Source organism: Dama dama, chromosome 7 (assembly GCF_033118175.1).
Source record: "Dama dama isolate Ldn47 chromosome 7, ASM3311817v1, whole genome shotgun sequence".
Taxonomy (NCBI): domain Eukaryota; kingdom Metazoa; phylum Chordata; class Mammalia; order Artiodactyla; family Cervidae; genus Dama; species Dama dama.
In genome coordinates, this window is record NC_083687.1 from 49,538,181 (window position 1) to 49,551,978 (window position 13,798).

Sequence of the window (13,798 nt, forward strand, 5' to 3'; positions counted from 1 at the left end):
ATAGCGTATCCATTGTCCTTTGGTCCAAGGAAAGTGAACATATTGGAAGTGAGCACAAATATGTTTCATTGCAGGTTACAGAATTTGCCTCCAAGGAAGCCAAGAATGCCAGAGACGTGCCTGTTGTACTGGGAGCCAAACTGAACCAGTACCACAACCTAAACGAGGAGCTTGATTTTTTGGTAAGAAATACCTTTCGTTGCTCTGCCAGCCTTGTTATTCACAACTTTCTTAATAACAAGCTGTGGGAATGACCTGCCTTCAGAAGCTTTGCTCCTGGAACGGCCACACGCGGGCACAGTAGCAGTATTACTCACCCCCACAAATAGAGAACTGAAGCTTGCACACTCAGGTTTTGAAATTTTAAATATTGTCCCACCTGATTTCTGTGTAATCAGATTTTTTTTCTTTCAAAATGCAGAAATTTTCAAGTATGTGCAAGTTTTTCATAGTGAATGAAGCACATTTATATTGTGGCACGTACAACCACCATTCTTAGAGCAGTAGGTGTTTTCAGCAATCGCGATTAAGGGGGTGAGGGAGAAATGGCACTAGTCCTTTGGCTGGCACCCAAAGCCTTCAAGGGGAGTGGTGATTGTGGGAGGGGTGGAGCTAATGGCAGTAATCATTTTGCCATATATCAGTGTATCAAATCAGCAGGCTGTTCACCTGAAACTTACACAGTGGTTGCATCAGTTATGCATTAGTAAAGCTGGAAAAAAGGGTTAAAGCAGATAAAACAGGAAAAATCTGTGGGAAGAAAATGAAAATATCTTGGTACCTAGAAAGTTACAGTCCATTTGGATCCCACTATCTAATGAAAAAGAGGTTAATTAACTTAACTGGTTTTTGTAACGTTTATTTATCTCTGGCTGTGCTGGGTCTTCATTGCCGCACAGGCTTCTCTCTAGTCGTGGCGAGCGGGGCCTCCTCTGCAGTCGCAGTGTACGGGCTCTACGCACGCGGGCTTCAGTGGTCGCGACTCGTGGGCTTAGCTGCTTTGCAGCACGTGGGATCTTCCCGGACCAGGGCTGGAACCCGTGTGTCCTGCCTTGGCAGGTGGATTCTTAGCACTGTGCCACTAGGGAAGCCTCCAGAATTTATGTTTTCATCGTTAGAGAAGTCTGTCGTATTTCTAAATTGTTAAAGGCAGCATTCTGTACTAAATTCATTGCATAAGAGAGAGGAAAAAGCCTGATGCTATGAGGGCTTACAGTTTTCTTCCTTTCTACTGCATTAATTTTCTTCATTATGTAGGTAATTATTGACTTCCTTGAAAGGGTAAGCAAGGCTAGTCAATATGGAGATATTGATGGAAAGTTACATCAAACGGAAGCCCTGCCTCCAAGGAATCTAGAAAAGAAGGTGCAATATATAGATAGCTATTTGGAAGGACTAGAGGGAACCTTTTTAGAAAGAGCTAGGATACACATCCGACAAAGGAGACGGTTGTCGACCAGCTGGAGCTCAGAGGAGGAGCCTGTGACATCTAGGTGGGAGAGGCGCAGAGGACAGCCCACGGGCTGGCAGGGGGCAGATAAAGGGTGCAGGCTCTGTCTGCAGCTTCTGGGCTTCAGGCACAAAAGAGGCTTGGAGCGGACCTCAGTCTCCCCTGGGTGGGAAGCTGAAGTGAGAAAACGCTCACAAATGGCAGCATCTCAGTCACACTATGTTGCCTCTGATATGTGCTGCAGACTTTCTTGTACAAACCGTATCTCAGAGGGACCGAATAACTGATGAAGGAGAGTTCTTCGCTGAAGAACAGTAAGCTGTTAAAAGCAGAAGAGGGACTTCCCTGACGGCGCAGTGGTTAAGACCTCGCCTTCCAATGAAGGCAGTGCCAGTTGGATCCCTGGTTGGGGGCTAAGATCCCACATGCCTCGTGGGAAAAAAAATCAAAACAGAAAACAGAAGCAGCATTGTAACAAATTCAACTGAGACTTTAAAAATGGTCCACATCAAAAAAAAAAAAATCTTAAAAAAAAAGCAGAAGACACACCTATAGAAAATTACATCTTGCATCCCTGAATAAAATAAGGAATCTAGACACTGAGAATGGCTGCTAAAACCTGTAAGTTCAATACGCACAGGAAGCTTTTAATGGCCCACACCAGAGCCCTGTTGTCCAGCGTAGCCGCACAAAAGGTGAGGTGTGCCGTCGACGGCATGAGGCGTGGGACGGGCGCTGTCCGTGGTGTCTCACCTGAAAGCAAGCTTCCAGACCACGCCACTCCTGAGAGGATAAAGAAGCACATTAAGCTGACCATGATAAAAATTCCAAATGTGAGAAATTCTAATCCATAATACCTGGCACACGGAAAGGAAGAGCTGCTCTAGACCCAGAGGTTCAAGGTGGTGGTGTTCAGTCGCTCCGTCATGTCCCACTCTTTGCAGCCCCATGGACGGCAGCACGCCAGACTTCCCTGTCCTCCAGTGTCTCCTGGAGTCTGCTCAGATTCGTGTCCGTTGAGTCAGTGATGCTAACAATCTCAGCCTCCGCCGCCCTCTTCTCTCTTTCTACTTCTAGCCATGTCGTTTAAAAAACATTTTAAATTCTCTTCACCTTGGGTCTGTCTGTTAAACTGAGGTAATAGCTGTACTCCCCACCTTAAATAACATGTGCAGTCAGAGGAATGGGACCCCGATTTGATATTGTCCCCATTAAAATATCTGTGTAAAGAGAAAGAGCAAGAAAGCTGCTGTGTCTGCAGAAAATTTGTTCTGCCATTGTTTCCTGTAGGGCATCTAACCACAGACGTGTAAACATATATAAATAAATATGTTTAACTATTAGAAAATCAATGGCCACTCTTAACATTGTTATTTAAAGGGAACATTTCTGTCCTTTTTCTTCTATAATTGCTTTGAAAATTAAGGTAACTGCTGGGGAACTTGTGAATACCCTTTCTTGATAATTTATCCTAGATATCATTTTTAGAAATACAAATTTTAAGTTATTAATGTAAAAATACAATGTTTAAGTTGTTAATGTTAATTTCTTGCAAATAGAAATTGGACCAAAAAAATTAAAAAATTAAAAAGCAAAACAAAAAACAAAGAAAAAAATTGGACCATAAGTCAGAATGTGATGCACATTGAGCTGGACCTTTTAAAAACTCATTTATATATGTGAGAATATTGATGAAACCTGAAAATTTATCATCAAGCAGCACATCAGTGCTTCAGAGAGAATCAAATATCCATTGGTTATGTACGGAAAGAAGGTAGTCTATGCGTTGGTTATGTACGGAAAGAAGGTAGTCTATGCATTGGTTATGTACGGAAAGAAAAGACTTGAGTCTAATAAGTACTTGTATTTACTAGCAGGTGTCTAGCTACTTGCAAAGCTATTTCATTGTATTAAATTGTAGAAAAGCTGAAACACCATTAAAATTTCTGTTCATGTGTTCTAATTGCATTCTAACTAACAGCCTCTCTCAATTCACCTATGGTACAAATCAGTGTAAGAGAATATTGAAATAAAGTATAGCTCACTGTTCTCATTGTTCTCAGCATCCATATGTGGTTTTTATGGCAGTTTCCAAGTTAGCATTTTTGCTGATGTTACTCCATAGATTGCAAAATTGGAAAATCTTCTAGAGACAAAAGAAGACCACTGCAACAGACTCACTGAAGAAAATGACAAGTATCAAAGACATTTAGGCAACTTAATAAATAAGGTACAGATTTTCTTACACAAATATATTTTTAACACTATGTCAAATATTAAAACATTAGAATTTGGGTGCGAAAAAGAGATATGAGGAATCAGTTCAGTTCAGTCGCTCAGTCGTGTCCGACTCTTTGTGACCGCATGAATTGCAGCACGCCAAGCCTCCCTGTCCATCACTAACTCCCAGAGTTTACTCAAACTCATGTCCATTGAGTTGGTGATGCCATCTAGCCATCTCATCCTCTGTCATCCCCTTCTCCTTCTGCCCCCAATCCCTCCCAGCATCAGGGTCTTTTCCAATGAGTCAACTCTTTGCTTGAGTTGGCCAAATTATTGGAATTTCAGCTTTAGCATCAGTCCTTCCAATGAACACCTAGGACTGATCTTCTTTAAGATATGAGGGATGATGTAACACATTTCACTTCATAATGACTTTGTGTCATTATCCTTTTAGCTGGAAGTTAGCAGAGAACTGTATATGTTCATATAACCTTCTGTTGTCAGCAGTCTCTTAGTCTTAGCATCACTGCTTCATTTGGAGGGTCCTTCTAAATCTTGCCAACATAGTGTTCTAGTTTACCTTTTAAAACTGCATTGTGGACTCTGACCTTGGGTTGACACATACACTACTTGTGTGGATCACAGTTGATTCACTACAGTTGTCCATGTTTTGATACTTTTTCTGCATGGTGAACAGGCACATTTCAGTTCTACTTGTATCCATATTCCTGGTTTCAAAATACAAGGAAGATGTAAAACCTTGCTTGAAACCTGCATTCACAGAGTCATGTAAATGAACTTCAACTTGTGCAGATTCTTAAAAAGCAAAAATATGAACAAAACTAAGTAAATATCCTAGAATCGATCACAGAATAATTGTTTTAGCTAATGTTTCCCAAGGTTACATCTTATGAGGAGATTATCAAATGTGCTGACCAAAGACTTGTGATATCCCACTCCCGGATTGCACAGTAAGTTGAAAAAACTTCGTTTTTAACTTTGTAAACATTTGCTGGTGTATCATTTTCTGACTTGCTGAGTTCATCTTTCAGACTCCTACAAAGAGGGGAATGTGCCATTTTGTAAGTCAAGAAGACCATTCTTCAGTAATGTGTTTATTCTGTTTAATGTCTGGATTACTTGAACACCCAGAGTTTCGTCTTCTTTCTCAGAACCTTTGATGTGGGGGTGGGTGGGGAGCGAGGTTGAGGAATTAGTGAGAAACATCCAAGAACTTTAGAGGATATCACCACAGTGTTCAAGTAAAATAATCTTGCTATGCGTAGAATTTATCCACATAAGGTTTTTGAATGCACCCCAAATGAAACATATCAAGTACCAAACAAACTTTCTCATTTATTGAGATTCAGGGTGAAATATTCCAAAATTAGTGTTTTAAACTCTGCAAAGTTTTTCCACTTATTTATTCTCTTTATTTCTTACGTGCTGTTTCCTCCACCCTTCTCCCAGTTTCATTTGTACAGTGCTTGCTGCCATTAGGGCTTAAGCAGAAGGTCTAATCTTACACCCCCTAAACAGGAGCTTCGTATAGTGCTAACTCACCACAAGATAACTGACAGAAAGTGTGGGTAAAACACACACACAAAACAAAAGCAAACTCATCAATACAGAGAACCTGTTGGTGGTTACCCGAGGGGAAGGGAGTGGTGAGCCAGCGAGATGGGTGAGGGGGATGGGCTGTGTGGTGATGGGTGGTGACTGGACTTCCGCTGGTAACACTAGTCATGCATACAGAGGTCAAATTATAACGCCATGCACCTGAGATTTATGTAATAAAATATACCAATTTTACCTCACTAAAAAATAAAGAATGGAGAAGGAAATGGCAGCCCTTTCCAGTATTCTTGCCTGGGAAATCCCATGGACAGAGGAACCTGGCAGGCTACAGTCCATGGGGTCGCCAAAGAGTTGGACACGGCTTAGTGACTAAACAACAAACAAAACCAGTGAAGAAGTAACTGTAATTCAAATACACAGATCCCTTTGAACAGAACAAAAGCTTTCACATCACTTAAACACAAAGGAAAAAAAATTAGAATTTATGGTTTAAGATTGTATACTTGTTTACATTGAATTTCAAATCAAAGGACTTAAAAAATTTTTTTTTTCCATAAGGGCTGCAACACATACAAACACATAAATATTTCTGTTTTTAAATAAAACAATTATCTTTGATATTGTGTAAAAAAATAAAGAAGACAATATAAATATAAAATAGTACATTCAATATTATAAAAAGGAGGTATACTTGTTTCTTAGATCTTAAGATTCAATATTGTTAAGACTTATTTCTCCCCAAGCTGATCTAGATTTTATTTTTATCTTTTAAATATGTTTTATTGAAATACAGTTGGTTTACAGTGTTCTGTTAATTTCTGCTGGGCAACAAAGTGATTCAGTTATACATATATATATATATATATATATATATATATATACACACACACACATTCTTCGCAAAGGATGCTGAAATCATTGGTCATCCATTTGCAAACAAACAAGAAAACAAAAAATGCTTTGACTTATACCTTGTATCACATGCAAAAGTAACTCAAAATGGATACTAGACCTAAATGAAAGAGCTAAAGTATAAAAAATTCTCAAAATATAGGAAAAAATTTCTGAGTAGGGTTGATGTTGGGTTAGGCAGTGATTTAAATATGATACTAAAAACATGATTCATAAAAGAAAATTTTGATAATCGTACTTCATCAAAGTTAAAAACTTTGGCTCTTCCGTGGACATCATTAAGAGAATGAAAAGACTAACGTGAAAGAATATTTACAAGTCATATATCTGATAATGAGCTTGTAACCAGAATACATAACAGACTCTCAAAACCCGAGAATAAGAAAGCAACCCCATAAAAATGGGCAAAGATTTGAACAGACACTTCACCAAGAATATAGATATATGGATGACAAGTAAGCACATTAAATGATAGTCAACATCATTAATAGGCAAATTATACCCCAGTGAAGGCCACTACACACCTATTAGAATGCCTAAAAAACTGACCATACCAGGTATTGGCAAGGACATGGAGCAACTGAGATGCTCATAGCCTCCTGGTGGAAATGTAAAATGGAACAACCTCTTAAAAAACAATTTGGTGCCTTCTTTAAAAGTTAAACATATCCAAGGTATGATTCAGCCAACCCACTTCTGTGTATTGATCCAAGAAGAAAGAACGTGTGTGTTAACACAAAACAGAATTTCAAGATAGCTTTATTTGTAATAGCCCCAACCTAGGGACGACCTAATGTCCCTGAAACGGTGGCATGATGGACAAACTGTGACATGGCCACCCAGTGGAATTCTATACAGCAATAAAAAACGAGTGACCTTGGATAGGTGCAATGTGTGGGTGAGTTGCAAAATAATTAGGCTGAGTGTAAGAGTTCATTACACAAAATTCTACATGGTGCAAAACTGTACTGTGAGAAAGCAGATGAGGATGTGGGGACAAAGAGGGCTGGGAAGGAGGGGTCACTCTCCTTCTTCACCACTGGAACCTTTAAAAGGAGAAATTAATTAAATAATTTGAGTTGCTAGGAAAGAATTCCAAGTTCCCATATAGCTGTCTTCTCAGGTGGCTCAGTGGTAAAGAATCCGCCAGCCAAACAGGAGATGCAGGAGACACAGTTTTGATCCCTGGGTTGGGAAAATGTGGAGGAGAGAATGGCAGCCTCCTCCAGTATTCTTGCCTGTAAAATCCCATGGACAGAGGAGCCTGGCAGGCTACAGTCCATGGGGTCCCAAAGAGTTGGACGCCACTGAACGACTGAGCAGATACAAGATGGGTGGATGATGTATACAAAGCTAGACCATCATTAAATTTACCTACTCAAATCCTCCAGTGACGTTACCTTAGAAAAGTCCATTTTAATCATAAACTTCAGTTGTTTCTTTTTTCAGTTTAGAAGAGAGAAATAAACAGTTGGAAGATTTAATTAGAAGGTCCAGAGAGAGAGTCAGAAAACCAAGGTAAGTTGTTTCTCTTTCTAAATGATAATGTCTTTAACTTTAGAATATATGCATAATAATGTTAAACATTTAAAAAAAAACACCTTTTTCCTTGTCTTAATTTAAGACAAACAAGATAAATTATGTAAAAGTGCTTGGTATTTTGCCTAGCATGAAATAGTTGCTTCATGTGTTTTTGTAGGACCTGAATTGCAAAGCAAAGTTCACTGCACTCAGGGAACTTGTGATCATTTCTAAGAAAAATACTATACAGATTATGAACTAAGATTTAGTTTACAATAAAACAGCTTATTCTGATATAAATATACAACAGGCCAGATCTTATGATCAGATTTTCTTCCACTGGTATGGAATCTTATAATCTGTTGTTTTATTAATAGAAGACTCTCAACTCTCAGTATTCTGTGCTCCAACCTGTATGCACAAACCCTAAGGGGTTGATGAGGACCATCGAAGGATGTTAAAATAGAACTCTTTCTTGGCCAGCTCCTAAGATGCTAGTTAAACATTTACCAGGTCTCTATTTTAACCCTCCTCACCCCCCCACCCCGCTTGTTTTTGTTGTTTGACGTTGTTCTCTCTCTGTTTCCTGCAGACTGAGAAGTCAGCTGAAGCTCCTGACCGCGGTAGGTCATACTGATTGATGACCATTATAAACAATGTGATATTTCCATGTCATTGTCAAATTACACGAGATTAAATATGAGTTCCTAGAGTTATATTTCAGTAATCTTCAGCACAGCTTACCCCGCTGCCCCAGATAAGGGCCTCTGGGCTGTGATTATAGTTGGTCTTGCAAATGGAAGCCCCTCCCTTAATTGTATTAGTCCCCTCGATGTCCCAATGTTTTGAAACAAAAATGTTGATTAAAATATAGTATTAGTATTATCTGTGGAGTTTATCTGTAGGTTTTCCTTGCACCCGTTTTTCATATGTAATCAAGAACATGCTGTTTATGGAATAGGAGTTCTGTATGTGATCAAGAATTCCACATGTAATCAAGAGTCAGCTGTTCTGTTCCCAAATGTCTCTCCTGCAAACTTAAGAAACATTTTTTTCCTTTTGTTTTTAGATGCCAGTTATTTTAGAAGGAAATAGAAATGATTTAGATTAAACAGAACTGAAGATTAACAGTTAATCATTTTTGTCAGCCTCTCCAGGAGCAGAGTCATTACTGAGTACTGTACCCAGATCCATCCACACAAATGATACATTAAAATCTGTATAAGTAGTGAAACTTTACAATCCAAAAAATGTGATTATTTTTCTTCTAGTTTCTTCCTGTGAACAATCAAATATATTCTAATATAACATAAACAAGTGACTACAGTGGCTTCTTTTCTGAATACCTGCCAATTTTCATTCTTACAGCACACCAGTCTTGTATTATTGTTGTTTAGACGTTAAGTCATGTCTGACTCTGCAACTCCATGGACTGTAGCCTGCCAGGCTCCTCTGTCTGTGGGATTCTCCGGGCAAGAATACTGGAGTGGCTTGCCATTTCCTTCTCCAGGGGACCTTCCTGACCCAGGGATCGAACCCAGGTCTCCTGTACAGGCAGGTAGATTCTTTACCACTGAGCCACCAGGAAAGCCACTCCCGTATTGCCAGACCTTTAATAACATTATGAAAATTGTTCTCTTATCTCACCCCAACTTTTTTTTCCTCTCTGGGCAGGCAGGCTCTCCCTACTATCAATCAAATTTAAAAAGACTTAACGCTGAAATCATTTGGAATTAAAACCCAGATGATAGGAGATTTCACCCTTATAACTTCCACCTTAAAATATTTTGAGGGATGAGTTCCAAGTTTAAAAAAAATGAACCAGAGAAGCTGATTTTGTAATATGTATTGGAAAAATGAATGTACATAACAAATATATTATCTTTTTGATAAATCCCAGAGCCAGGGTGGAGGTATAATTATTGAATGAAGATATACCTTGAATGGAGGGGAAGAAATGATTTTATCTCACTGAAATTAGCTTTGCACTTAAATTAGGCAGGTAAGTACAAGGGGGAAATATATGGAGAATCTATATCTGGCCCCAAAGGAAGTGATGAATAAAAAAAAAGTATTATTATTGATATTATTTTTGTTGAGGAATTGTATAAGACATCTTACATGAATGTTGAAACAAAGTTAATTTCTCAAATTTAAGAAGTTGCAATACACTTTAAGACAAACCATGAGAAATGCACAGGCAGTTGCAGCTATAATCATGCTTCATTTGAAAAATGTAAGCCCTGAAAGCTTTGGAAGTGATCAAGTTTTAAAAAGAGACATTATTATTAGTTCCATGGGGTTCTCTAGGGAAAGTTAAGGTGTGCTACGAGAAAGGCAAATATTATGATGGCTAACACAGCATCTGGAATCTGCACACACACGTGGTGAGATCTTTGGAAGGGACAGGTTAACACAGGCTGTCCATGAGCAGGGCTGTGTGCCTACGTGCTGCACTCCCCACGTGTGTGATTAGACGTTCATGACCTTTACCTCCAGGCTGTCTCACAGTGAACGTACCTTCTTTGGCACACAGTTCAGGGAGGCAGCATCTAAGCTAGGGCTTCTCCCTATAAACATTTAGTGACTTTCAACACACCACGTGAACAGCCTCTGTATTAGATGCCAAAGTGAAAGTGAAAGTCACTCAGTCGTGTCCGACTCTTTGCGACCCCATGGACTGTCCATGGAATTCTCCAGGCCAGAATACTGCAGTGGGTAGCCTTTCCCTTCTCCAGGGGATCTTCCCAACCCAGGAAGCGAACTAAGGTCTCTTCGGCATTGCAGGCAGATTCTTTACCAACTGAGAGATGCCAAAGGTACCATGAAAAGCCAGGCAGAGATGGCCAAGGACCACATGATGTATGGGGGGAGATGGATAATTGATTCTTTTCTGGATTGGCACATGGGTCTGACCATCTGGGATGCTCTAGAAGCATAGATGAATTGTCTCTGGACTAGATGATGAGAAAACCTTAGGGCAGGTTTTACAGAAGTGAAGACGCCCGAGCCCGATCCTTCTCACTGACTAGATGTTCTCCAGGTAGACAGAAGAGGAAGCTCCTCTCACACAGCACAGGGGCATGAGGTACCTTGTGATACTCTCTGAACCACAGGTAAATTCTAAAACTTGCCTTCTTCACATGGCAGGAGATGACTATGATCATCAATAATCTTCCGTGCCACATGAAGTGTGAACCTTGTCCTTGTGAGAAGCTCTGAGCGATTTTACGTGGAGGAGTAATGTGGTCGATTATGCATTTTGAGGGACTTCCCTGGTGATCCACTGGTTAGGACTGCACATTGTCACTGCCAATGGCCTGGGTTCGATCCCTGGTCGGGGAACTAAGACCTGCAAGCCATGCAGCATGGCCAAAAAAAAAAAAAATTATGCATTTTGAATATGCATTTTGATGTATGAAGTGAAGTGTAGTGATGGTGGGTGATGCTAGAATCAAAACTACCAGATAAGATGCTCCAAAAAAAATGGAGGCCAGAAACAAAAATCATGACAGAGGAAACAAAGGAGAAGTTATGCATGCAAAGTGATTTCAAAGACAAATGAAAAGGATAGGTGATCATTAGCTCTGAGAGTGAAACAGGGAGGGGGTTAGGACATCCTTGCTGGGTGAAAGAACACAGAAGTCTTTGCTTGCATATAATAAATGTAACTTTTTTTTTTTTGCTTGATAGTTTTTCATTTCTCATTAGGTCTACAGTTGAACTTAGGTTGCAAATTTGTGAAGGGAAGATGTCACTTGTAATAATGCAACAAATGCAACAGATATTTTCTGAGTTACTGCCGATGTCAGGTGCTGTTCTGTATCATTGACTCAGTTCAGTTCAGTTCAGTCGCTCCGTCGTGTCCAACTCTTTGCGACCCCATGAATAAAGGTACAAAAATCCCTGGCCCCAACATGCGACAGACAGGCGATGTAATAAACTGTATATTGTGTTAGAAGACAAAAGGAGCTATTAAAAACAAAGAGGACAGAGACAAGAAATTGAGAGTGCAAAGGAAGGGCTAGGGGCTGTAAGTTTAAACTGGGAGTGAGGATGAGCCTCACTGAGGACGTGGTCCTCGAGCTAAGGTTTAAGGCCAGGAGGAAGTTCTTTAGCTACTCTGCTACCTGGGGGAACACCCAGAACAAAAACAAGGGTTTAACAGACAGCATCTAATGATGCTGAGGGAAATCTTAAGAAATCAAACAAAAAGAAAGCTCTGAACTTACAAATTCCAAGGAAGTAAAATAACAGAAGTGGAGAATCCACTGTGAGTTTGCCTGAGCTGTGAGAATGGGAATAACCAGGATGCGGTATATTTCTGGAAAACACAGACCTTCAAGGAGGTAGATGCGGAAGCAAGAGAGAGAAAACATAGAGGTGGGGACCCAGCGAGAGGGAGGGCTCTGGGTCGGTACCCAGGGAACGCTGCTCATTACGGGGAGAAGGGAAATGGCAATAGTGCAGAATTTGTGAACACCCAGATCAGGGCAAGGATTTTACTTCAGTGAGTCATAGGCTGCTGCTGCTAAGTCGCTTCAGTCGTGTCCGACCCTGTGCGACCCCATAGACGGCAGCCCACCAGGCTCCCCCGTCCCTGGGATTCTCCAGGCAAGAACACTGGAGCAGGTTGCCATTTCTTTCTCCAGAGTCATAGGCTACTGCTTTTTATTTTTGTACCAGTTAGTCACACAGATCTCTCTGTTTTCTGCTTGTATGACCTGATTTTCACTCAAATCTCATCCCAAGAAGGCACACTTTGTCCCTGTGTGGGGCACCTTTAGTGGCCAACTGTCTAAAATTCCAGTCCCAAATAAAAATCTCTTAGTAACCATTTAATAATAAAACAAGCCAGAGTCCAGAGTCCAAGTCCCAGTTTAAGCCTAAACTGCATTATCCTCGTATGTTCAGCCTCTGGAGAAACACATCCTGAGAACCGGAGCCACAGACCTTATTAGGGATCTCTTTAACATCGGGAATGAGAGTCCTCTGCCAGAAACCAGCTCTCTGAGGGAAGAAAGTCCAGGAGACAGCCCTGGTCCAGGGTCAGAATAGGTGATTTTAAATACACAGCAGGATGAGATATAGAGACAAAGAGTTTGAGCAGAGCCAGTGCAGGAACAAACAGCAGACGTCTTAGGCCAGTGAAGCCTGAAGTCTGGAATCAGACTCAGTTCAGTTCAGTTGCTCAGTCTGGTCCAACTCTTTGTGACCCCATAGACTGCAGCATGGCAGGCTTCCCTGTCCATCACCAACTCCTGCAGCTTGCTCAAACTCATGTCCATTAAGTCGGTGATGCCATCCAACCATCTCATCCTCTGTCGTTCCCTTCTCCTCCTGCCTTCAATCTTTCCTAGCATCAGGATCTTGCCTAATTAGTCAGTCCTTCGCATTAGGTGGCCAAAGTATTGGAGTTTCAGCTTCAGCATCAGTCCTTCCAATGAATATTCAGGACTGATTTCCTTTAGAATTGACTGGTTTGATCTCCTTGCAGTCCAAGGGACTCTCAAGAGTCTTCTCCAACACCACAGTTCAAAAGCATCAATTCTTTGACTCTCAGCTTTCTTCATAGTCCACCTCCATACATGACTACTGGAAAAACAGTAGCCTTGACTAGACGGACCTCTGTTGACAAAGTAATGTCTCTGCTTTTTAATATGCTGTCAAGTTTGGTCATAACTTTCCTTCCCAGGACTAAGCGTCTTTTAAGTTCATAGCTGCGATCACCATCTGCAGTGATTTTGGAGCCCCAAAAAATAAAGTCAGCCACTGTTTGCACTGTTTCCCCATCTATTTCCCATGAAGTGATGGGACCAGATGCCATGATCTTAGTTTTCTGAATGTTGAGCTTTAAGCCAACTTTTTCACTCTCCTCTTTAACTTTCATCAAGAGGCTCTTTAGTTCTTCTTCACTTTCTGCCATAAGGGTGGTGTCATCTGCATATCTGAGGTTATTGATATTTCTCCTGTCATTCTTGATTCCAGCTCCTGCTTCTTCCAGCCCAGCGTTTCTCCTGATGTACTCTGCATTTAAGTTAAATAAGCAGGGTGACAATATACAGCCTTGAAGACGTACTCCTTTTCCTATTTGGAACCAGTCTGTTGTTCCAT

The 13,798-nt window shown here is 40.6% G+C and overlaps 1 protein-coding gene across 2 annotated transcripts in view; it reads left to right on the plus strand.

The window, feature by feature from the left end:
- The window catches only part of CAGE1 (cancer antigen 1), a 37,401-nt gene extending 28,524 nt beyond the window's left edge, over positions 1-8,877 (plus strand). For both annotated transcript variants that reach the window (XM_061147668.1, XM_061147669.1), the window contains 6 exons: positions 75-182; positions 3,576-3,680; positions 4,574-4,644; positions 7,613-7,681; positions 8,277-8,307; positions 8,754-8,877. In XM_061147668.1, the coding sequence (XP_061003651.1) occupies positions 75-182; positions 3,576-3,680; positions 4,574-4,644; positions 7,613-7,681; positions 8,277-8,307; positions 8,754-8,795 (426 nt within the window). In that variant the 3' untranslated portion in view covers positions 8,796-8,877. The remainder of the gene's footprint in view (positions 1-74; positions 183-3,575; positions 3,681-4,573; positions 4,645-7,612; positions 7,682-8,276; positions 8,308-8,753) is intronic.
- The last annotated feature ends 4,921 nt before the right edge of the window (positions 8,878-13,798 follow it).